The sequence below is a fragment of the Papaver somniferum genome, chromosome 11, assembly GCF_003573695.1.
Source record: "Papaver somniferum cultivar HN1 chromosome 11, ASM357369v1, whole genome shotgun sequence".
In the NCBI taxonomy this organism is placed as follows: Eukaryota; Viridiplantae; Streptophyta; class Magnoliopsida; order Ranunculales; family Papaveraceae; genus Papaver; species Papaver somniferum.
In genome coordinates, this window is record NC_039368.1 from 79,923,400 (window position 1) to 79,946,550 (window position 23,151).

Consider the following 23,151-nt stretch of genomic DNA (forward strand, 5'->3'; position numbering starts at 1 on the left):
TTCGGGAACACTTTGTGTTATTCCAGTTTTGGGTGATGCTGGTCTTGGTAAGACCACACTGCTCAAACATGTCTACAGAAATGACAGGGTGCAAGACCATTTTGACATCAAAACTTGGGTTTCATTCTCTGATTGCTACCCTGACGGATTGAAGTTTACGCAAAAGTTGATCGAATGTGCAATTCAAAATTCGAACGAGAATGAGCAAAGGAAGTGGAAACAGAAACTAAGGTCAATGGAAAAAGATAATCTGGATTATCTCCAGTTGAAGCTTAGTTAATCGCTTCTGATGAAGAAATATTTGCTCATTCTAGATGGTGTGTCTAATGAGATTTGCTGCGACTGGAGTTTATTAAAAAACCCTCTAACTGTGGGTGCATATGGTAGTAAGGTTTTTCTTTAGAACCTTTAAATTACAAAAATAGTTTGTCTTTCTTTGTTTATGCATATCGCATTTGGAAACAACCAAAGTGGTACTGTTACTGTTAACACTTCTTCAACAGCAACAATGTCTGATTGTTGTTTGGAAATGGTGAAGAAGTTATTTCAATGGCTTTCCAGTGTTACAAGGACAATTGCGTTTCACTTCTGTTATAGTGGCATGCGGGGTTTTAAGACGCTCTTCTTCGATGTATAAAATGAAGTCAAAGTTCTTGAAACTATTTGTGTCTTATGATCAAAAGTTTCCAATTTCGTCATCTCTGTTGTGGACGTATCATGGTTTTTCATCCACACAATTGAAGCAATGCTTTGTTTATTGTGCATTATTCCCCAAAGGCTTCAGGTTTGAGAAACACAAGCTAGTGTTACTGTGGATGGCTGAAGATTTCCTTCAACCTGAACGTGGGATGGGTATGGAAGACTTGGGTTTTGCTTACTTCGACGAGCTTTAAGAGAGATCCTTCTTGGATGTCGCGTATGGGAGCTTTTACGATCATGTTCTTTTAGGCTAATTTTCTTTTGCTTTGAAAAGCATGTTATGAACCCTGAATTACACGAACAAGCTTCTCCAGAGTCAAACTGTGCAATCCACCTATCTTAGACAATGGGCCTGAAGGTGGGCAGTGAAGATGATATTCTCTTGATTAGTATTCTTGCTCATAGGATACTGAGAAGGTTACATGATGGTAAGTTTAGCGAACAACAACTTGGGAAGAAATTGGAGCGGATGCTCTATGTTGTCCTGGATGTTGTGGATAATGAGACATCACTGGGGAAGAGGCCGATTCACTACCTGAATTTTGAGTGGGATGCTTATCATCACCTCAAAGTGCCTTACGACATGTTGGGAAGTGTAGATGAAACTATGGCAATTAGGATGTGGATTACAACCCTAAGGGCCACATTAGACGATATGAATGATGCTGTTGCAGGTTATGATCATTCAACACCATCCATGGAAGACAAAGAAGAAGATATAAACAGTCATTTGTCAGATCCCCCTCTCTATTGGTGGAGAGGGGGTATTTATAGGGTTAGAGTGTGGGATCCGTTTCTGAGAGCCGTTGGAACCTTATCTTCTTGTGCTTTGTGTCCATCACGCAGGGGTCTTCGTTCATTGCTTGAACACGCAGAGTCATCCTCGTTCGTTCCACGGGTTGATCGACACGTACACTGCTCAAAGTGTTTAATGCGGGTAGTTGAGACGCATGCTCGTGTCAGAAAAGTGTCTTCTGCCCCTGTCACGTCCATGTCAGTCAACCTTCTCTTCACCGTTGATCTTGGCTTCTTTTGGGGATGAGATAAAGTAACTCTTCGGGAGTTATTTGGTGCCCCGCAGTACACCGTGCTTTTGGTACATCTTTTAACTTCTTCCCTTGGATTTGTTCGGGAAAAGATCCGACGTCGACGGGATGGGCTTTTTGGCTGTGGGCGTGTGTCATCATGTTTTGATGACTTGGTCCGCATGCTCTCCACGTGTCTTCTCACATACACGTGTTTCATGATGAAATATGTACACACAATTTGCCCATTTTCTTCGGGCTTGAGTGTTTAGTGGGAGCATTGAAGAAAACAGGCGTTACATATTCCTCCTCTCTCCTAATAACTTCTCCTAGATACTTGGGTACGTTTTTTACTCGTGCATTAACTGCTCATTTAATGGGCACGTTTCCCATTCCTCCATTAACTTCCTTCTCTTTCTTTCGAGTATATAAAGGAGAGGAGAAAAAATTAATTTCATTCTCCTTGAAAATTAATTTCATTCTCCCTGTCAGACTTCATCCTTTGTTCTTCAACCATTAAATTCTCTCTGCCCTAGCATTAATCACGCTCGTTTCTTCTTTGTTTCTGGTTTGTTCTCCATTTGTCTTCTTTTGGGATGTTGTTTGTGGTGGTAAGGTTTCTTTTCTTCGTTTCTGTTGTTTTAAATTTTGTGCTGATTGTGTTGATTGTAAATTTCCTGCTGCTGTTGTACCTTGTTTGTGATGAAGAACATCTTTCGATGCATGTATGCTAGTTTTCCCCTGTTCTTCTTCTCAAGTCGAGGAGGCCAGTGTTTCAATTGTATTGATTGAACTGTTAATTTTAGGGTTTTAGGGTATACATGCATGTATGCTAGTTTTAGGGTTTCTGGGCTATGTTGAGATGAACTGTTAATTTTGTGTTTTTTTGATCTTTGGTAATGCCCTCGTGTTTGCTTCTAACTTGTTTTTTGTACCTCCTCGCAGCCATGTATGACCGTCCGCGGCTTCCTTATCAAACTCCGCCTTCCAGTCTGCCGAGATCCCCTCCGCGTAGAGAGTCTGATACATCTCCACATGGGGGAGATCTCTCTAAATTGTCGCAGATGGATCCCCGCGGTAATAGAGTTTCGTCTTCTTCTGGGACGAAGGCTTCACCTCCTAGGAAAGGGGATCCATCGAGGGCTCTTCCGGGTCTCGATACGCTGCCAGCCGTGCTCTTTCTCGTCCTCGTGATGACTCCAGGTGTACGCAGCCACCTCCTCGCGGTGACACCTTCGATATTCCCCATCTTCGTTCTATAGTGCCCGTGCAGAACCCTCTGCCGCCGCCTCCAGTACTTTCTTTCAAACGGAAGAACTCCAAAGGTGCTGTGCCGAGAGCTGAATCATCTAAAAATCCTCCTTTCAAAAGAAAAGCTTCCGAAGCTTTTGTTGGTTCGTCCGATCCTGCGGAAGAAGAGGAGGCTGTCCCGGTGATACGCATCGTTTCGGTTAGCAAGAAGAAAGTCACGTTTAAGCACATTGACATTGAAGTTTTCAAGGAAAAGCATGAGATCCAAGCCTTCGAGGTTCGTTTCTATTCCCCTGAGGATGATATTACTTACGAGCTCATCTCGAAGTATCAGTTTGATGAGTTTCATCTGTTGACTACGGTTGGAGCCTTCGAGGCAAGTCTTATGCCGCGGTTGTATAAGTCTGGTGATTCCTTTTATTATGACGTGCTGGATGGTCGCGAGGGCTCTTCCACCAATACTCATAGTCGTTCCGAGTCGCAATTATCGGGGAACTATCTCCGTGTACTGAGGGAATGTTATCTGCGGAGTAAGGGGGAGACGACGATGACATGTTACGTTCCAAATCCCGCTGAGAGGGAGTGGTATACTCCTGAAAACTTCAACAGCTCCTTTGGGGATTATATAAATAGTAGGAACCGTAAACAGTGGAGTGTTAGTCTCCGTAACCTCGCTGCTCCTCGGGGCGAAATTCGTCTCTTAAGTGAGGTGAGCGATGCCAAACTGAAATACGTTCCAGGCACCGAGGGGTCGGCTTAGCGGAAACTTTTTCCTGCTCGTGAAAGGATCAAGCGTGACCATGATTATGAGTGGCATGCCACTGTCATTGAAATTGTTGGTCATTGGGCGTATGGTTGGATTCCCGGTCCGCGCGGTTGGCGTCCTTCTGAGAGTAGCAGGCCTCGTGAATCTCCTCCTGCTCGTTATGGAGATTTCTGTCCCTGGCGTTTAAATTTCGAGGGCATGAACTTTCCTTATGCTCTCGACGTTGTTGATGGAGACGAGAAAGAGGGTTCTGGTGCTATACTTCCACCGAAGAGTGCCGCTACTACCAAGGTATGGTTATTGCAGGTTCTGGCCGGGCCCCTCCTTTTTTGAAAATCAAACTTTGTGTATGAGGAAATAACTCTTTTTGTGGAACGTGTATTGGTTTGCAGTTGTCGAAAAAGAAAAAGATTGTGCCCAAGCAGTCTTCTACCATTGTGACGGGTGAGGCTGAGGTTCATGAAGAAGTTACCAGTCCAGTGAACGAAGAGTTTGCCGAGGATGAGGAAATGTATGATGGGGAAGAACGCACTGATACTTCCCCTCCTGATGTCGAGGAAGAGGTTGGTGCGGGTTGTGATGGTGTTGATGGGGGAAATAATGTCGCGGTGGCCGAGGGAAGTGTTATCGCGGAAATGTCTGCTCCTGCTGGTGATAACCCTGGTGGTCCGGAATTTATCGGAGGCGGTGAGGCTGCGGAAACTCTCCCCACCATTTCTCAAGAGTTCTCCTTTGACAGGATATATTCCGCAAGAGAAATCTTTGATGATGCCCTCGGTTTTCCCGAAGATTTTTCTTTGCTTTCCTCCACTGATAATTGGGATGTGCTCTGGGATTTTGGTAAGGAAAATGCTGCTGTTCAGAATGAGGGCGCGGATGATCACATTGCGCGTGGTGATGTCGAGACTTGTGCTGATGGGGAAATGACAGAAAAGGGGAAGTCTGTGGTTGACTCACCTTCCGAGGATTTCCCTCACTCGCTGATGTTTGAGGGTGAGGATGCCATAATGGATTGGCTCAAGAAAAAGAGTCCGTTGTTTGTTCCCCATCCTGTCCCGGTGGTTGCTGGAGAGAAAGATTCTGATGCTTATACTCGTCGGATGATGGAACTATCTTCCGAGGCGCGTGTTGCCGAGATGTGGGGGAAAAGCTTGAGTGTTCTAGAGGCTACCCTCGTAGCGGACCCTCCATCTTCTGTTGCTGAAATGATGGCCATAGTCGATGGGTACCAATATGGTTTTCCCCAGCAGCGTGTCTTGGAGGTAAGTCCTTGTACATATCTCTTCGTGACACTCGAATCCTTCGGTGTAATAATGTTTGCCGTTTGATGTGTAGATGATGAGGAATGAGCATTGTAACCATGTGATGTATCAATTCTTTAAAGCGAAATCTTTGAAGTTGGAGGCTAATCTTCGTCATAGGGAAAAGGCATTATCTGCGGATGAGGTGGAGATAGAAGAACTGAAGAATAGCCTTAAAGAGAAAGAAAGGCTGGGTGAAGCGGAAGCTGGTCTTTGTTCAGAGCTTGTCACTGTTCGCGCTGAGTTAGAGCAAACTCGCGGCAAAGTTTCAGCTTTCACAGGTTTAGTTCTTCTCCATCTTTTATCCCTCGTAATTCCTTTCTACTATTCTGTTGTTCTGTCTGAGTCTCCCCACCCTATCTTCAGTGGGTGGAGTCCCCGAGCTGATATGGCTTCGGAATGAAAGGGCACGACAAAAATCTCGTATCAAAGAGTTGGTCGAAAAAATTAAGAGCGAAGCCAAAAAGTGGGACGCTCGGGCTGAGGGATGGCGTGCAAGGCATGTTCAGATGGTTGATATGCAGAATCTGTACAACCATGACCGTATTTTGTTCAATGGTACGCTGCTGTGGACACGTGAGAATCTGCGGGAATCCCGTGAGCGTACTTCGTTGTTAGAGGCTAGAATACATCTTCTGGAAGAGGAATTACGAAAGGCTCGCTCCCTTCCGTTTCCGGGAATTAGGGAGAGTATGTTGTGTCTTACCAGAGAAAGGGACGATGCCAGAGCCGAGGTTGGGGCTCTCATCAAAGCCCTTGCTGCGTCTCGCGCTGAAATAGGCCGCCAGGCTGAGTCTGAGAGAAATCTCGAAGTATGCATGTACAGACTTAACAAAGGGGTAACAGAGATAAACAACGAAGTCAACCATCTTCGTCACATGGATTCGATGAAGCAGGTAGAATTAGATGCAAGTCAATTTACTCTCACCAACCTTCAACTAGATTATAAGAAACTATCCGAGGAATATGACTATCTTGACGAAGCGCGAGACGTGGTTGTTAATGAGTATGAAGAAGCTCCGGCTTGTGTCGAAGGTATGACCTCATTCCATCGAGTGTGATTATATCTTTTCTATGCTAAATCCCTTGTGTTGTCTTTTTCAGAGCTCGAGGGACAACTCCGCGCTGCAAATGAAAAATTTGAAAAGGTTCAATCTTCATTAGTGCAGCAGGAAGGACAGACTAATTATTTTAAGAGTCTGGTGGCATCCCGCGAGGAGGCCGTTGGTGCTGCTTCTAAAGAAGTAAATAATCTGTCCTTGTTGTTATCTCAAGCCCACCAGCGAATGATAGTTATTATGCATAAGGCTCGGTGTCAATTGGCGGAGGAGACAAATGATAGACACATTTTTGTGTCTAATTTGTCCTCAATGTCCGTATTGTTAGAACTCTATTTTTGTACTAATATTGTGTTTTTATGTATTTTTAGGAAATAAACATTTTTGGAAAATTCGGCTCGAAAAGTTGATTTTGGCACCCGGAGGACAAGTGTTATCCGGACTCTCGCTTTTGGATAAAGGGTAACCTAATTACTAAGGGGCAGCCCCAGGTCACCCCAAGGCATCTGCTATTCGCACCCCAGTTCAGGATGGGGGGCATATCATCTTCAACCTTTTTGAATTTAAAATTTTGGCGGGAAAATTGTTCTTGAACTGCCGTGACTAGGGTTGAGGATTTGAAGGTGTTCCAGTGAGATTCAATGGCCCAAATTAAATGGGTTTGTTCCTAGGGCCTAGATAGAGTTGGTATGGGTGTTGGATTCGGTCAAAATTGGTTAGATAACCGGTGGGAATCAAATCAGGGAAGATATTCTAAAATAGGAAAAATATTATATTCTTGGAATTCTTGGATGGAAGAGACATGCATGGGTTGATGCTATTGGCTGGAAACAATCCCTAAAGCTCAAGGATGATGCGTGAGAAGAGATAAAATAGGGAACAATCCGTAACAAATCAGAGAATTAAAGAAAAAATATCGGGAATATTTTCATGCACTGCCGAGTAATGGGAAGATTTTTTGGATTAATGAGAAGTTATTCTTGGTCCAAAGGTGTATAAATATAACTATTGGGTTAGCATAGAGGGGTGTCAAGAGTTTGGGGTCGAGAGGAGGTCCAGAGAAGCAGAAATCAAGAGTTGATGAAACTCTGTTGTTGTTGCTGCTGCTGATGAAGAACACCAAGAACACGAAGAACGGACCTGCAACAGCAGTCGTTTCTCTACAGTAATAACGACTCACACCTGTGGGTCATACATCAGACAGTCTTATTTTCCACAGCGTTTGCGACACAGCGGCGGCAGTCTTATTTTGTCACCGAGGGTCGAAGGTCTCTGGTTTTATTGTATTTCTCATATTCTCATCATTTGTAAACAATTTTTGATCCATAATAAATTATTTTGAGAGCATTTTTACTATGATGAGTTAAACCCCAACACTGGGACGACGGAGGAGGCCGAGCTTCATACATGGATAATTTTATTAATTCTTTTTAAGACTTTTGCATTAAAAATTAATTGAAATATGATTTGATTAAATTGGGTGTTATTTGATTAGCTGGGTCATGCTTAGCTTAGGTGATTTGATGTTCCATGCTTAACATTTACAATCAATGTTTTGAGAATCTACTTTGGCAAAATAAGAGTCCATATATGTTTTGAGCGATTATTGTTGAGAATAAATCATTGAGCCCTTATGAAGATTGGTCGAATCATTAGTCCCAGTACCTCTCACCATTGTTAATATTTTTGTATATATAATTTTTATAAATCTAAAAATCCTTCACCTTCACAAGTCTTAGAGTTCGAACCTTCATTACTACAACCATCAAAAAAAAAAATTTAATCATTTTGGCGCCGCCGACGCGGATTTGTGCTTAGGTAGAATTTTTAGGTTTATTATTTTATTTTTTTTTACTATTATTTGTTCCTTTTTACGTTTCTTTTTGTGTCTTTGATTTACAGGTTCGAAGTGGAATACTAAGGACTTGGGAACGCAAATCTTAAAGCTAAAAGCTAAAAGAGAAGAAAAAATGACAATTTTAGGATTTAATTTTTTTAGAGTGTGTGAGGAAAACTGTAATTTTTTATTTATTTATTTTGGACTTTAAACAATTGGACTTTATTCTTTTTTTTACCCTACGGAAGGGTATTATTAAAAAAAAAAATTTATTATATAAACTGTGCGCAGGGAAGGACGACGATTACTATATCGTCTCGGCCCCTCGGGTTCGTACATGGCATAGGAGTCGTGGCCCGAGTCTACTTCAACGGTTCATCCCCCGTCTGGTACGGGAGGTAATTCCATCGAAACACTCGCGAATCTCCTGTAAGCGAGTTACTGTATTCCTTAAGGTGATTCATTGATTGAGGACGAATTTGGACTGTTTTTAAATTCCTAGTAAAGGGCAAGGCCTGGCCAATACAAGATAAGGGTTCGGATTTCATCACCGCTCCCTTCTTGCCCGCCTTAGGAAAACGAAACCTAACGCGAACCCAAGCTTAAAATTTGGAATAGAACGAGACCGATAGGGTAACGAGCTTAATAGGAGACTCGTTCGAAAAATATTGGTTACTCTTTAAGCACACTCCAAAGTTCATGATGGTTTCTGTGAGTTGAATGCGTGACTGCGTCTCCTTGTGATAGCGGTGAGGCCTTGGGTATCAAAGCTCCACTGAGCTTCCCTCGCCTCAATTCAACTTACTTTAACTCGGATTGATTCCAGAGGGGTTTGCTTAAATTGTAACGAATTCCCTTTCGAAAGATAGAAGCTGGTCTAGAAACAATCTAAGTGGAGCCACCATGCTTTTTTTTTTGCTAGATTTTATAGGTTTGATTTGGTCGAGTCAGCCTTGTTTGTAATTGTGTAGAATTCCCTTGCAATTAAGAATGTCGAGCTGGTATGATAGAAGCCAATACAATGAATATCGACCTGAATTTGAATATGGACATCATCAGTTTTATTACTAAGGTGGGAATAGTGGTTGGGAACGCCAAACTTTTCAAGGTTATGGTTCATACCATGGTGAGCCCAATCACTATCCTCACAACCATCAGTCATACGAGAAAAATTCTGCTAATTCCTCTTTACTTGAGTCGACACGTAAGTTAGCTGAGACAACAGGTAAGTTCGCTGAAATGAATAACTTAGTTATGGATGGAAATAATGCAACGAGTGAACTTTCTTTACCTGATTTCCTAGATTATGTCAGGAATTCATGTGAGTCGGCCCAAAAGCTTTTGTTAGAGACCCAGAATAGAACTTCTCTAAAAGATCTAAATTTCCAAAATAGTGTTTCGAATTTTACCCTTGATGTAACTAGTGGATATTTGCCTAATCTAGAGGACTAGGTGAGAATAAAAGACACTACTTATTTAGATAAGGTTCAATCATCTTCGTACTATGATGATGAGGATAGCAGTAATGAAGAATCTGAAATATGTAGGCATAGTGATCAGGAGTCTAGTAATCCAATTGAGCTGTATAGTGATTATATTATTTCTAGTTCAAATCCAAATAATTTTTATGATTATTCACCTATTCAAAAGGACGAGGATTTGATTAGGGATACCACCGTTTTAGACGATGTAGTTTTTCCTTTTGATTACGAAGCCGATAGTGGTTTAGAGGAACGGGTTCATTTCGAAAATACTGTTTTAGAGTCTAGCGACTTAGAAACAATGGTCTTGGAAGAAGAAGATAGACCCGTAGAGATGAGTAAAGATGCACTACCTGATAATAACTTAGAAGAATCTCTTGAATATTTTAAGGACTCTGAAGATACGTAAATTCAAGAAATAATTAGAGGTCTATCTAGAGACACTGAAAACTCTAAGTTTGGGGGTGATTATCACTTTCCTAGTGCCTTACCTTTAACTCTCAGAAAGTCCCCACACTTAGGACTTGATATCTCTGCCTCGACCATTTTGCAAGATTACCTTCATACTCGTTTTCCTGAGACTAATGATGTCCATGAAGGAGTTCAGTTATTAGAAACCCATCCTCTGGTTGATGTGGTTTTCCCAGGCTATGATACCCAGATTGACTTTGTTTTCCCACCAAATAGTTTTCTTCCAACCGTGGGAACGTTTCAAATGAGTCGAATATTAAGTTCTGAGACTAAGCCTAAGTACTTTAGGTTAATAGAATCGACACATTTTCCTAAGAATGACCACTACTCTCACTGTGGTCAACTATGTAAGTCATATCTGATTGACTTAGAGGATCCGCAATTATTTAGGTTATTACTTCGTGATTCTAAGTTCGTATTTGATTTTTTACAGACTTTAAGACCTAGTGATTCGGATCCCATATATGAAGAAACGCAACCAATGAAAATATTCTATTTAGACCCTTTCATAGAACCTGAACCTGAACCGCAATTAGCGATAGTTTTCAGGAAACTAGGTAAGGGCATGCTATTCTTGTCCACTTTCTTAGTTCATTGCAGTTTCCTTTGGTCAGCTCTATTTAGTTTTGAAGACCCACAGTTATTTCGACTGTTACTTTATGGTTCAAGTTGACTAATCATTTCCTAAGTATGGCTGAAGACTTTAAACTTAGCACTTCTTGGGAGGTATCCCATGCTCATGCAACACGGTAATATCTTTCCTTAACTCTTTCGCTTCAAATGGTAACAATTTCTCGTTGTTCATGCTTTTAGTTTCATCTTTAGAACATTGAGGACAATGTTAGATTTAAGTTTGGGGGTATGGGAGAAACTTTTTAGTTGCAATAAATAAACTCCAGAGCCTAAAAATTTATGCGTATTTAGGATGGCACTAACCAATCTAAGTGGATGGAAGCATTTTGGTTGTAGGAGTTGAGGAACCAATCTGAATAGATGGAAACATCTAAAGAGTCTATTCAGAAAAGCACAGAGCTCAGGTGTTAGAAATAACATGATAGTTTCACCATATTTCGTTGAGTCCTTTTCACTTCTATTTTTATTTTATTTTTTCATTTTAAACTATGTTTCTCTAAGTGATTATGTGGGGCACACGATTCAAGTTGTTACCACTGCTAGGGTGAATTAGAGTGATTGAGTTACTATATAAAAAAAAAAAAATTAAGACCGGACCAGTTAGACCAATCGGAATAAGTATTAACACTTGGATAGCAATATGCGTGTGCTGGTTCCCTTGTATTTTCCAGTTTGTTGATCTAGATTTAAGTTATTGACCGTTGGTTACCTTGTATATGCCAGCAGTGTTGATATTAGTCAGACCGGTATCTCAGTCCATTAGGATAGGTTCATTTTAGCAGTGGCCTTCAGACAGATATGTGAAACATTGATCATTTGGTCAACATCAACACCATCTATGTTTTTCTATATCCATCTCTTAATCTTTCTATGTGATTAGTTTGACTCCGAATATAATGTCCATAGTGCAATTATCTGAGTAGAGCTCTGTCACTTATATATGAATTTTAGTATGCTTGAGTGCAAACTCGTGTACATCAATTGGAATTTCGCATCAGGGTACTTCCTCCTGTAGTCAATAAGTATTGCTTCGAGTCTTAGAGGGGTTAGAAAGTTTTAGAAACCCTTAGGAGAGAGTTGGGAGTTCACGAGAGACGAGAAGAACAAGTTACAGGAGGTATTGTTGTTGTTGTTGCTGCTGCTCGAGGAGGAAGAAGAAGACGAAGAACAGACTCGCAGAGTCCGTCGTTCTTCGACAGTCTTAAAAGCAGAACAAGTATCGTTCTTATACAGCAGTAAAGGCTTATCGTTTACAGCAGTCTCAAAAACACTTACCCCTTTGTAACAGTGACGCTGTAACACTTCTACAGCGTTGCTAATTCCTGTTTCATCTTATATACATCAATAAAAACACCTATTTTAGCCATGAATATATCTTATGATTATGTTTTTGGGATGAGGAGCTAAACCCATTAGCCGAGACGACGGAGGAAGCCATTGATCCATATTGATTGGTATAATTCTAATTTTATTATTTATTGCAATATTATTATTTGATTATTAGCATGGAATTGAATTTGAAATATTAGTTTTTATTGAATAGTTGTGAATTATGTTGATGAAGCATGCTGGGTTTTAAAAACTTTTGATGTTTTATACTTTGTGATTACAATTATTACTTCAAAAATATATTTGAGGCAAATATTAGAATTATTTTTAAAGATAGAATTGCATGAATATTATTTAGAGTTTACTATTTAATTGGTCAATGGTGGAATCCTAGTCTTGGTATTTTCTCTAAAGTTTTGAACTATTTTATTTATTTACCTGTTTAATTTAAATCTAGAAAAATTGTTTTCTTCACAAGTCTGAAAAGACCCCTTTTTACCACTACAACTACCATCACTTTTGAAATACCATCAAATTTTTGGCGCCGCGGACCTGTGTTTAGTTAGCATTTTTTTAGATTTATTTATTTTTATTTATTTGTTCTTCTTTACGTTTCTGGTTTTTTGTCTTTTTCTTTCAGATTCTTGAAGTTGGAGCGAAAGAAATTTTTGCCAAAGTTTTTGGTGGACATTTAAAGACTTGGAGTAAAAGGCAAAGCAAAAGGAGCAAAAGGAGCAAAAGAAGAAGAATTTTATTTATTTTTTTTGATAAAAAGAGAAAAAAAAAAGAGAGACATTTTTATTTTTGTAATTTTTTTTAGACTTTCTTTTCTTTTGTATTTTTTTTTATGGACTTTGGACATTAATTTTTGGACATTTTTATTTTTATTTTTATACCCTACGGAAGGGTACCCTTAAATACAAACTGTGTGCAGGGAAGGACGACGATTACGATATCGTCTCGGCCCCTCGGGTTCGTACATGACATAGGAGTCGTGGCCCGAGTCGACTTCAACGGTTCATCCCCCGTCTGGTACGGGAGGTAAGTCCAATCGAAACACTCGCGAATCTCCTGCAAGCGGGTTACTGTCTGCCTTAAGGTGATAATTGTTTGAGGACGAACCAGACTGTCTTTATTTTCCTTGTAAAGTGCAAGGCCTGGCCTAAACAAGATAAGGGTTCGGATTTCATCACCGTTCCCTTCTTTCCCGCCTTAGGAAAACGAAACCTAACGTGAACCCAAGCTTAAAATTTGGAATAGAACGAGACCGATAGGTTAACGAGCTTAAATAGGAAACTCGTTCGAAAAATATTGGTTGCTCTTTAAGCACACTCCAAAATTCATGATGGTTTCTGTGAGTTGAATGCGTGACTGCGCCGCCTTGTGATAGCGGTGAGGCCTTGGGTATCAAAGCTCCACTGAGCTTCCCTCGCCTCGATTCAACTTACATTAGCTCGGATTGATTCCAGAGGGGTGTGCTCAAATTGTAACGAATTCCTTTTCGAAGGAATAGAAGCTGGTCTAGAAACAATCTAAGTGGAGCCATCATGATTTTTGTTTGCTAGAAATATTTAGGTTTGTTTTGGTGGAGTCGAGTCGGCCTTGTTTGTGATTGCGTAGAATTCCCCTGCAATTAAGAATGTCGAACTGGTATGATAGAAGCCAATACAATGAATATCGACCTGAATTTGAATATGGACATCATCAGTATTATGACCATAGTGAGAATAGTGACTGGGGACACCAACCTTTTCAAGGTTATGGTTCATACCATGGTGAGCCCAATTACTATCCGCACGCGCATCAGTCATACGAGCAAGAAGATTATAATACTAGTTCTTCGTCTTTAGAGGATACAATCAAACTATTGAAAAGTAGTCCTTATTATGATCCTTCAGTTCCTATTCCTTCTCTAGAAGAGACTCTCAGGAATTTAGCTGAGTCATCATGTCAGTTAGCTGAACCGACGTATAAATTAGATGAGGTGAATAATGTAGTTATGGACGAAAGAACTGCAACAACAACTGAATCTGTAGAAGATATCCTCAATATATTAAATGAAAACTTAGATCCTACACTAAGGGAACTTTATTTGGAAGAGACCCTTGAGAGGATAGCTGAATCGACACGTAGATTTGAGTTAGAAACGAACGAAAGTATTGCTCGAAATAACTTGAATTGCCAATATAGTGTATCCAATAATACCCTTGAGAATGAAGATACTTTTTCACATAATCAAGATAACGAGGTTATAATTGGTAACACTACTTATTTAGATAAGGTTCAATCATCTTCGTACTATTATGATGATGAGGATAGTAGTGATGAAGAATCTGAAATATGTAGGCATAGTGATCAGGAATCTAGTAATCCAATTGAGCTTTATAGTGATTATATTATTTCTAGTTCAAATCCAAATAATTTTTATGATTATTCACCTATTCAAAAGGAAGAGGATTTGATTAGGGATACCACCGTTTTAGACGATGTAGATTTTCCTTTTGATTACGAAGCTGATAGTGGTTTAGAGGAATGGGTTCATTTCGAAAATACTGTTTTAGAGTCTAGCGACTTAGAAACAATAGTCTTGGAAGAAGAAGATAGACCCGTAGAGATGAGTAAAGATGCACTACCTGATAATAACTTAGAAGAATCTCTTGAATATTTTAAGGACTCTGAAGATACGGAAATTCAAGAAATAATTAGAGGTCTATCTAGAGACACTGAAAACTCTAAGTTTGGAGGTGATTATCACTTCCCTAGTGCCTTACCTTTAACTCTTAGAAATTCCCCACACTTAGGACTTGATATCTCTGCCTCGACCATTTTGCAAGATTACCTTCATACTCGTTTTCCCGAACCTAATGATGTCCAGGAAGAAGTTCAGTCGTTAGAAACCCATCCTCTGGTTGATGTGGTTTGCCCAGGCTATGATCCCCAGATTGAATTTGTTTTCCCACCAAATAGTTTTCTTCCAACTGTGGGAACGTTTATATTCCAAATGTGTCGAATATTAAGTTGTGAGACTAGACCTAATTGCTTTAGGAAATTAGAATCAACACATTTGCTTAAGAATGACCACTACTCTCACTGTGGTCAATTATGTAAGTCAAATCTGATTGACTTAGAGGATCCGCAATTATTTAGGTTATTACTTCATGATTCTAAGTTCGTATTTGAGTTTTTACAGACTCTAGGACCTAATAATTTGTATCCAACCTATGAGGAAATGCATCCGAGGAAAATATTTTATTTAGACCCTTTCATAGAACCTGAACCTGAACCACAATTAGATATAAATATCTTAATCAGAAAACTAGATAAGGGCATGCTATCCTTGTTCAATTTCTTGGGTTATTGTAGTTTCCTTTGGTCAGCTCTATTTCGTTTTGAAGACCCACAGTTATTTCGACTGTTACTTTATGATTCGAGTTGACTAATCCTTTCCGATGTCTGGCTGAAGACTTTAAACTTAGCACTTCTTGGGAGGTAACCCAACATTCATGCGACATGGTAATATCTTTCCTTATCTCTTTTGCTTCAAATGGTAACAGTTTCTCCTTGTTCATGCTTTTAATTTCATCTTTAGAACATTGAGGACAATGTTAGATTTAAGTTTTGGGGGTATGTCAGAAACATTTTAGTCGCACTTTTGAAACTTCTAGCGTCACATGGTATCCGGTTAGCTAAGTTTACATACTGTTTCTCACCGAAAAGATATAAATTGGAATGCTAGAGATAACAACTTATTGAGACATTAGAGAAAAAGACATTGAGATCCTTGAAATTCAGGAGAGAACTTGTTCCTTTTAGAGGGTAACCGTGATGGACCTAACCATACATGATGGAAAGGCAAGTAGGTCAGGAAACTCCAGAAAGACAAAGCAACCTCACAATGTAGTCTTAGTTACTGGATTGCGACTCTCTCTCAGTAGAAACTTATCATCATCAACAAGCGGAGCGACATCAAAATCTACGAAGAAAGTGAAGACGTTTTAGGTTTAGAAGCAACAATAGAAGAGAATAATTCAAAAATCAAAGTTGAAGTTATAAGAGCAAATGATATAAGAATCCATGATACCAAGACATCACAAGTTGCGAAGATCCAAGTTTTGAAAGTCCTTCTCTCATGGCCATGTAAATTTTTGTCTTGTAATATTATATCAAAAAGCAAAAAAAAAAAAAAAAAAAAAAAAAGATGAAAAAAAAAAAATGAAAAAAAAAAAGAAACTTCATTACGTTCTTTTTGTTCAATAAGGCCATAGGGAAGAATAAATTTATAAGTCAAGCAAGAAATCGAAGAGAAGAGTTAATTCTCAAGGTTCTATGAGGTTCAAGAGTTTATCATCAACAGTTGAAGACCGAAGAAGGCGTTGTTTCTACTGGGCTCTGTGAGAGAGTCGAAGAAAGATGCATTTTGGTTGCTTTGTTAGTCTGCTTTAAATCTGGCACAAGATCTTTCTAGCACTGGTTTAACTCATCACACGTAATTAGTCCAGCTGTATAGCAGATGTCCCTCTCATTTTTATCTTTCTCCTAATCTTATCCAGCTGTAAAGCAGCGGACGCATCTTACAATGTTTATCTAGCTGTATAGCGGATATCTCTTTATCTAGCAGTCGTGTGGATGTGTCTCCCCTTTTCTTCAGTTAGATTTAGAGCTGATACCTTTAATTTCTCTGGCATTCTAGTTACTTGGAGATAGGTTGAGAATATGTATGTCCTCATAGCTCTTTAGATACTTGTGACCAATTAGGAGTAAAGGTTTTGTGGGTATATCTCTAGTAAGACCTCCCGAGACTATAACTCGGCCACTAGGGCCACCTAGGGGTTTAAAGGCTTATTGCATACGCTAAATGCAATCGACGATGCCTGCGATAGTGAGTTACGATTTTATTTTGTAGTTTTGATTTGCTCGAGGACTAGCAAATAATAAGTTTGGGGGTATTTGATAGACGCATTTATGTGTCTAATATAGCTCATTTGTATATATTGTTAGTGCTCGATATCGTACTTATTTGGTTATTTTATTTATTTGTAGGTGTTTTTGGAAGAATAAGACTTTGTGGCGAAATTGGCTAAAAATATGGCATTTGAACCTCCGTAGATAGCATACCGGAAGCTCCCGAAGTGTACCGGAAGTACCCCAGAAATACCCCGGAGGAACCCCGAAAAAGTGCGGAAAACATCCCAGAAGAATTGCTAAAGGCAACCCTAATTTGGATAAGGGGCACCCCATTTCAGGGCATGTACTAAAGGGACACCGGAACTGGATATGGGGAGGTCATCTTCAAAGTTTCAAAACTGGACTTTGGCGGGAAAAGAACTCTGCAGAAGAACAGTTTTAGGGGTCGAATTTGAGCGAGTTTTAAGGAGATTCAACATCGGATTTTCACTGGGCTGGACTTTCTAGACTATAAAAAGATCAGTATAAGCAATTTAACCCAACCAATTGGGCTGGAATGACCGGGAGAATGGATCAAAGTCCAAACAGGACAGAACCGTGCTGTTCACTTTCAAATATTTGTGAGAGATTTGTGGAAGACTTTTACGCTAGATAACTATGCACCTAGTCTTGTTCAAGTCTTAAGAGAAGTTTGGAGCGTAATAACTGGCCAGAGGACGCGTACAAAGCAACAGAAAAGAGATTATTCTCTCAACTGCTCGAGAAGAAAAAAAAAAAAGAGAAATACTCTCGGATTTGCACGAGAATTTTGGTTCTGTTGGCTATATAAAGCATTGCTTCGAGTCTTAGAGGGGTTAGAAAGTTTTAGAAACCCTTAGGAGAGAGTTGGGAGTTCACGAGAGACGAGAAGAACAAGTTACAGGAGGTATTGTTGTTGTTGTTGCTGCTGCTCGAGGAGGAAGAAGAAGACGAAGAACAGACTCGCAGAGTCCGTCGTTCTTCGACAGTCTTAAAAGCAGAACAAGTATCGTTCTTATACAGCAGTAAAGGCTTATCGTTTACAGCAGTCTCAAAAACACTTACCCCTTTGTAACAGTGACGCTGTAACACTTCTACAACGTTGCTAATTCCTGTTTCATCTTATATACATCAATAAAAACACATATTTTAGCCATGAATATATCTTATGATTATGTTTTTGGGATGAGGAGCTAAACCCATTAGCCGAGACGACGGAGGAAACCATTGATCCATATTGATTGGTATAATTCTAATTTTATTATTTGTTGCAATATTATTATTTGATTATTTGCATGGAATTGAATTTGAAATATTAGTTTTTATTGAATAGTTGTGAATTATGTTGATGAAGCATGCTGGGTTTTAAAAACTTTTGATGTTTTATACTTTGTGATTACAATTATTACTTCAAAAATATATTTGAGGCAAATATTAGAATTATTTTTAAAGATAGAATTGCATGAATATTATTTAGAGTTTACTATTTAATTGGTCAATTGTGGAATCCTAGTCTTGGTATTTTCTCTAAGGTCGTGTTTGGTACCATGGATATCCCATCCTAGGTTGGGTTATCCACTAAAAAATCGTTAAAATGTGTTTGTCTTATTGCAATTCCAATCTTGGATAAGGATTACTAAACCATCCTTGATTTTAGGAAGTTAAAAAAGTGAGGTTATGATATTCTTCCAAATATCTGGGATACATGCATCCTCACCTAGGTTAGACAGTTATTTCCCTTTAAAATAAATATTTGTCTAAGAAATAATTATTTATTTTAACCTATTTCTGGAGTCAAACAAACACAAGTTATCCTAGCCTAAGATATGATAGAATTTTAGACAAACACCATTAAAACTAACCATTAACAAGGTTATCATAAATTAAATTAAGATAAACTATTATAAGATATGTTATACCGTTTCCAAACTCCCAAACAGACCCTAAAGGTTTGAACTATTTTATTTATTTGCCTGTTTAATTTAAATCTAGAAAAATTGTTTTCTTCACAAGTCTGTAAAGACCCCTTTTTACCACTACAACTACAATCACTTTTGAAATACCATCACTAGGTTACTGTTAGAAATGTCGATGAGATCATTTAGAAATGCTTGAGAGGATAGAGGACGAACGTATGAGCTGAAAAGTCAATAAATATCTTGTTGACGAACTGAGGTATATGATCTGAAAGCTAATGGCATACTCTAGGAACATACAATGCAAATTTAAAGTCAGGACACACTAGTTATGACAAACTTGCTCCTAGTAAAAATAAGTTAAGTACCATTTTAACTAGGTCGAGACTAAGATTAAAGCTAGGGAGCCATTAGTTTATTGCAACTCCTACAGAGCTTTCTAATTTGGATAATGCCTCTGATAAAGCTTCCGTCGTAGAGAGTCAAAATTCACTCTTTATTATGCTGAACCATAACTCAATTATTATTCCTATGTTGTGTTTGTACAATAACTCAATTATTCAGTTCATTGGGAATGTGCTAAATAATTAATGTTGTCACAGACTCGAGTGCAAGCGTCAACATTATCCTTCCCCCAAATTATTGCAAAGCTTCCACAAATTGGAGTTCAGGGATTATACAGGGGTTCTATACCAGCTATACTCGGTCAATTTTCAAGGTTGGATCCTCATCTTTGTGTTACCTCTCATGGGACAGCTTAAGTTTTTTGCTCAGTCTTTTCTTTTTTCCCTTCAACAGCCATGGACTAAGGACAGGAATCTTTGAGGCAAGCAAGCTTGTATTGATAAATTTTGCCCCCACACTTGCAGAGCTTCAGGTAATAAGCGCAATTGTAATGCTACATCCAGTTAAATAGAAGCATTACTCTTTTCTTCTGTTTCCATGCCTATCATGCTATTGGTACTTACGTAGAAGCGTCTTTCTTATTCTTGATTTCATGAATATTTTTAGCAAGACTCATGAAGAAATGTTATAGGTTTCACAATGATGTACCGAAACTTGTCAGGTTCCACTCTTCTACTTGTATAAATTTTTATTGAACTATAAAACTTAAAACACACTTGGCAATATAGGTGCAATCTATAGCATCATTCTGCAGTACAATCCTGGGTACAGCAGTGCGGATACCATGTGAGGTGTTGAAGCAGAGGTGTCAGGCTGGTATCTTTGACAATGTGGGAGAAGCACTTGTGGGTACTCTGCGACAAGATGCTATCAAGGGTTTCTTTCGTGGGACTGGTGCCACACTGTGCAGGGAGGTTCCTTTCTATGTTGCTGGCATGGGACTCTATGCCGAGTCCAAAAAGGTTTGTGCCCAACTCTGTGCTTAATTCTCGCATTTAAATGGCATGTCATATGACTTTTTTCCCCCTGTAATTGTTATTGAAGGGTGTTCAGCAGTTCCTGAGACGAGAACTGGAGCCATGGGAAACAATACTTGTAGGCGCATTGTCAGGTGGACTTGCTGCCGTCGTCACAACTCCTTTTGATGTGTTGAAGACAAGAACGATGACTGCCCCTCAGGGTCTTCCCGTTTCAATGTCAATGATAGCCTTCTCCATCCTCCGCCAGGAAGGACCCCTCGGTCTATTTAAGGGAGCACTTCCAAGGTTCTTCTGGATCGCGCCATTGGGTGCCATGAACTTTGCAGGCTACGAGCTCGCACGGAAGGCAATGGACAAAAAGAATGAAGAGCAAATAGCAAATGATCAGCTACCCGAAAAGAAGCTCGCAAATGCTGGGTAATGCTCCTCGAGAACACCCTGCATCTTTATCTGTCGACCAAACAAAACAACTGTAACATTTCTTGGAACTTTATTTTGTTTTGTTCTTTTTGCATATATATTCCAGGAGATTTTGTTTTTTACATTTGAGGTGGGCCGAAGTTTTGATAAGTTTGGTACATAAACAGATTAGCAAGAGAATTTGTTAGTTAACGAGCCGCCCTTACTTTTCTATCCTCTAATGTACATTTGATTCTGTTTACACGCTTCTCCATTTTTTGTGGCCATGAAACCAGGATTGAACTTCAACATCACATATTTTGTTAATCATATAAATATTGAATTTTACCATTCGAAGAAAGCCTTTAAAAAATATGGAGATAATACTATATTGAAAGTCAAATATAATTACTGACAGTTAAAATAATTTTATATTGAAATTCAAATATAATTACTGACAGTCAAAATAATCACCGAGTACTATACTGAGTTTGCTAACTCAAAAAAAAAAAAAAAAAATGTCTATGAAATAAAACTAAAAAAGAAAAAAACTACTCTTCACTGCATCCCGTGTCTTTGTTTTTGATCAAGTATTCAAAGTTTTGCGCTTGTTCTCCAACTCGATATCTTGAGTGATAAATCTTCCCCAATACCAGTGATTTTTCAATACTTGGGACACCTCTTCGATTGGGATTCCTTTGGTCTCAGGTACAAAGAAGTAGATGAAAACAGTCATGATGGCCACCATACCACCAAAAAAGAAGAATAATCCGAACTTCATATGGCATAACATGATCAAAAAGATCTGAGCAATTAAGAACGTGCAGAACATGTTCACCATGACGACAACACTTTGAGCTGCTGATCTGATCTCAAGTGGGAATATCTCACTAGGTACTAACCATGCTAGAGGAGCCCAGGACCATGCGAATCCTGCCACAAATGCACAAATGCAGAGAACAACGAGAATTCCATACCCGGAAGATATAGTTGCAATACCCGTAGTTCCGAATTTAATCCATATCAAAACACCTATAAGAACCTGAAAGAATAACGTCAGTTAATACATAAAAAATAGTAAAAAACTAGGCATGTTCATAAAAATAACGGAGCAGATAGAGTTATACCTGAAAGATGAACATTTGGCAACCACCCTCAAGAAACAAAACCCTTCTTCCCCATTTGTCCACAAAATAGATTGCAAAAAATGTAGCAAATAGATTAACCCCACCGGTAATCATAGCAGACAAGAGCGAGGCACTGCTACCAAAACCCAGAGTTGTAAAGAGAACTGGTGCGTAAAACATAACCACATTGATACCAGTAAATTGTTGGAAGAATGGGATAAGTATGGCCAAACATAGATGAGGTCTGTATCTTCTCTGTATCAGATTGTTCCACTGGCCTTCATACTTCTGAGATTCGTGACCCGCAGCAACTAAATCGTTGAATTCTTCATCAATATTAACGGAACCACGAATGCGCTGAAGCTGTTTCTTTGCTTCCTCTGGTTGGTTTCGACTGATGAAGGAATTAGGTGTATCGGGTAAGAAAAATCCACCAACTGTCATTATAAGTGCAGGCACAACTGCTAATCCCAAACTAACTCTCCACCCCTGGACCGGACCATCTGTCATCTTGTTTGTAAAGAAATTTACTAAATTGGCCAGGAAAATTCCAACCGTAATCATCAGTTGAAAGCAACTGTTAAGTGCTCCTCTGTACTTATATGGCGCCATCTCCGAAAGGTATAGCGGTACAGACTGTAAACAAAAATATATGAAAAAACTCATGTTAAGACTATGTGATGCTGCAAATACCTCAGTTACGTGTATAACTTCAAAGCGACGGAGGGAAAAAATATTACCTGAGTAGCACAACCAACACCGATACCGAGCAAAATACGTCCGATAATAAGCATTGCAAGATCCTGGGCAAAACCATTGAGGACAGCACCAAGAAGAAAAACTGAACCTCCAGTAAACATAACTATTTTGCGTCCAAACTTCTTTGTTGCCCACGAGGCACCAAGTGATGCTAGCAAAGCTGCTAAATATAAAGACGATGTAAAGAAAGTTAACGGTATGCTGTTAAATTTGCAGTATTGATTAGCTGAATCAACACCAATTTCCTGTCGATAAACTTTTGGGAAGAACTTCTGCAGGAACGGTGTCATAGCAGTAACTCCACCTACATATACACGTAAAAACAAAGTTAAATAAAAATAAATAAATAATCAAAACCAAAAAACCAAAAAAAATAAAAATCAAAGATAAAAACGGCCATATCATGATAGATCATTCAGTGCATGCAGTCGTAAAACACATACTAAAAAGAAAATAAAATCAAAACCAACAAAAAAAAAAAGAAAAAAAGAAGAAGAGAGAAAAACGGCCATATCATAGATCATTCAGTGCATGCAGACATGCAGTTATGAAACGTATATAGAAAAAAAAAATCAAAATCAAAAGCAAAAAAAAAAGAAAAAAAAAAAAAAAGAGAATCAAAGAACAGACAGATGGAAAAACTTACCAGAGATACCGATATCGTATCCGAATATGAGTCCACCACAAGCAGCAATAAGACAAGTAAAAAGAAGAAAACCCGTAAGCTCTCCAGGGTATTCCTTCTTCCCTTTTGCTCCTCCTACAGATGAGTCAAAAGCTCCACCCGCCAT

The 23,151-nt window shown here is 39.1% G+C and overlaps 2 protein-coding genes across 2 annotated transcripts; one reads left to right on the forward strand and one right to left on the reverse strand.

The window, feature by feature from the left end:
* Nucleotides 1-1,045: 1,045 nt before the first annotated feature.
* Nucleotides 1,046-20,788, forward strand: LOC113324639 (S-adenosylmethionine mitochondrial carrier protein). Its single transcript, XM_026572937.1, has 6 exons — nucleotides 1,046-1,463; nucleotides 5,126-5,187; nucleotides 19,293-19,408; nucleotides 19,489-19,567; nucleotides 19,824-20,057; nucleotides 20,140-20,788. The coding sequence occupies exons 1-6, from the start codon at nucleotides 1,046-1,048 to the stop codon at nucleotides 20,494-20,496; spliced, it is 1,266 nt and encodes a 421-aa protein (XP_026428722.1). The 3' UTR covers nucleotides 20,497-20,788.
* Nucleotides 20,789-21,030: 242 nt separating this feature from the next.
* LOC113323619 (sugar transport protein MST7-like) lies at nucleotides 21,031-23,151 on the reverse strand. Its single transcript, XM_026571939.1, has 4 exons — nucleotides 23,007-23,151; nucleotides 22,342-22,664; nucleotides 21,602-22,237; nucleotides 21,031-21,516 (listed from the first exon to the last, which is right to left on the reverse strand). The coding sequence occupies exons 1-4, from the start codon at nucleotides 23,149-23,151 to the stop codon at nucleotides 21,061-21,063; spliced, it is 1,560 nt and encodes a 519-aa protein (XP_026427724.1). The 3' UTR covers nucleotides 21,031-21,060.

What these genes read in the sequence shown, in the direction of transcription:
- LOC113323619 (XM_026571939.1), bottom strand. Translation starts at nt 23,151, where the DNA reads ATGGCGGGTGGAGCTTTTGACTCATCTGTAGGAGGAGCAAAAGGGAAG. An exon ending in GTGTTGGTTGTGCTACTCAG is followed by an intron (nt 22,238 to 22,341) that starts GTAATATTTTTT and finishes TTTTGTTTACAG; the next exon opens with TCTGTACCGCTATACCTTTC. An exon ending in GCCAAATGTTCATCTTTCAG is followed by an intron (nt 21,517 to 21,601) that starts GTATAACTCTAT and finishes TTATTCTTTCAG; the next exon opens with GTTCTTATAGGTGTTTTGAT.
- LOC113324639 (XM_026572937.1), top strand. Translation starts at nt 1,046, where the DNA reads ATGGGCCTGAAGGTGGGCAGTGAAGATGATATTCTCTTGATTAGTATT. An exon ending in TCTCTATTGGTGGAGAGGGG is followed by an intron (nt 1,464 to 5,125) that starts GTATTTATAGGG and finishes AATTCTTTAAAG; the next exon opens with CGAAATCTTTGAAGTTGGAG. An exon ending in ATACTCGGTCAATTTTCAAG is followed by an intron (nt 19,409 to 19,488) that starts GTTGGATCCTCA and finishes TCCCTTCAACAG; the next exon opens with CCATGGACTAAGGACAGGAA.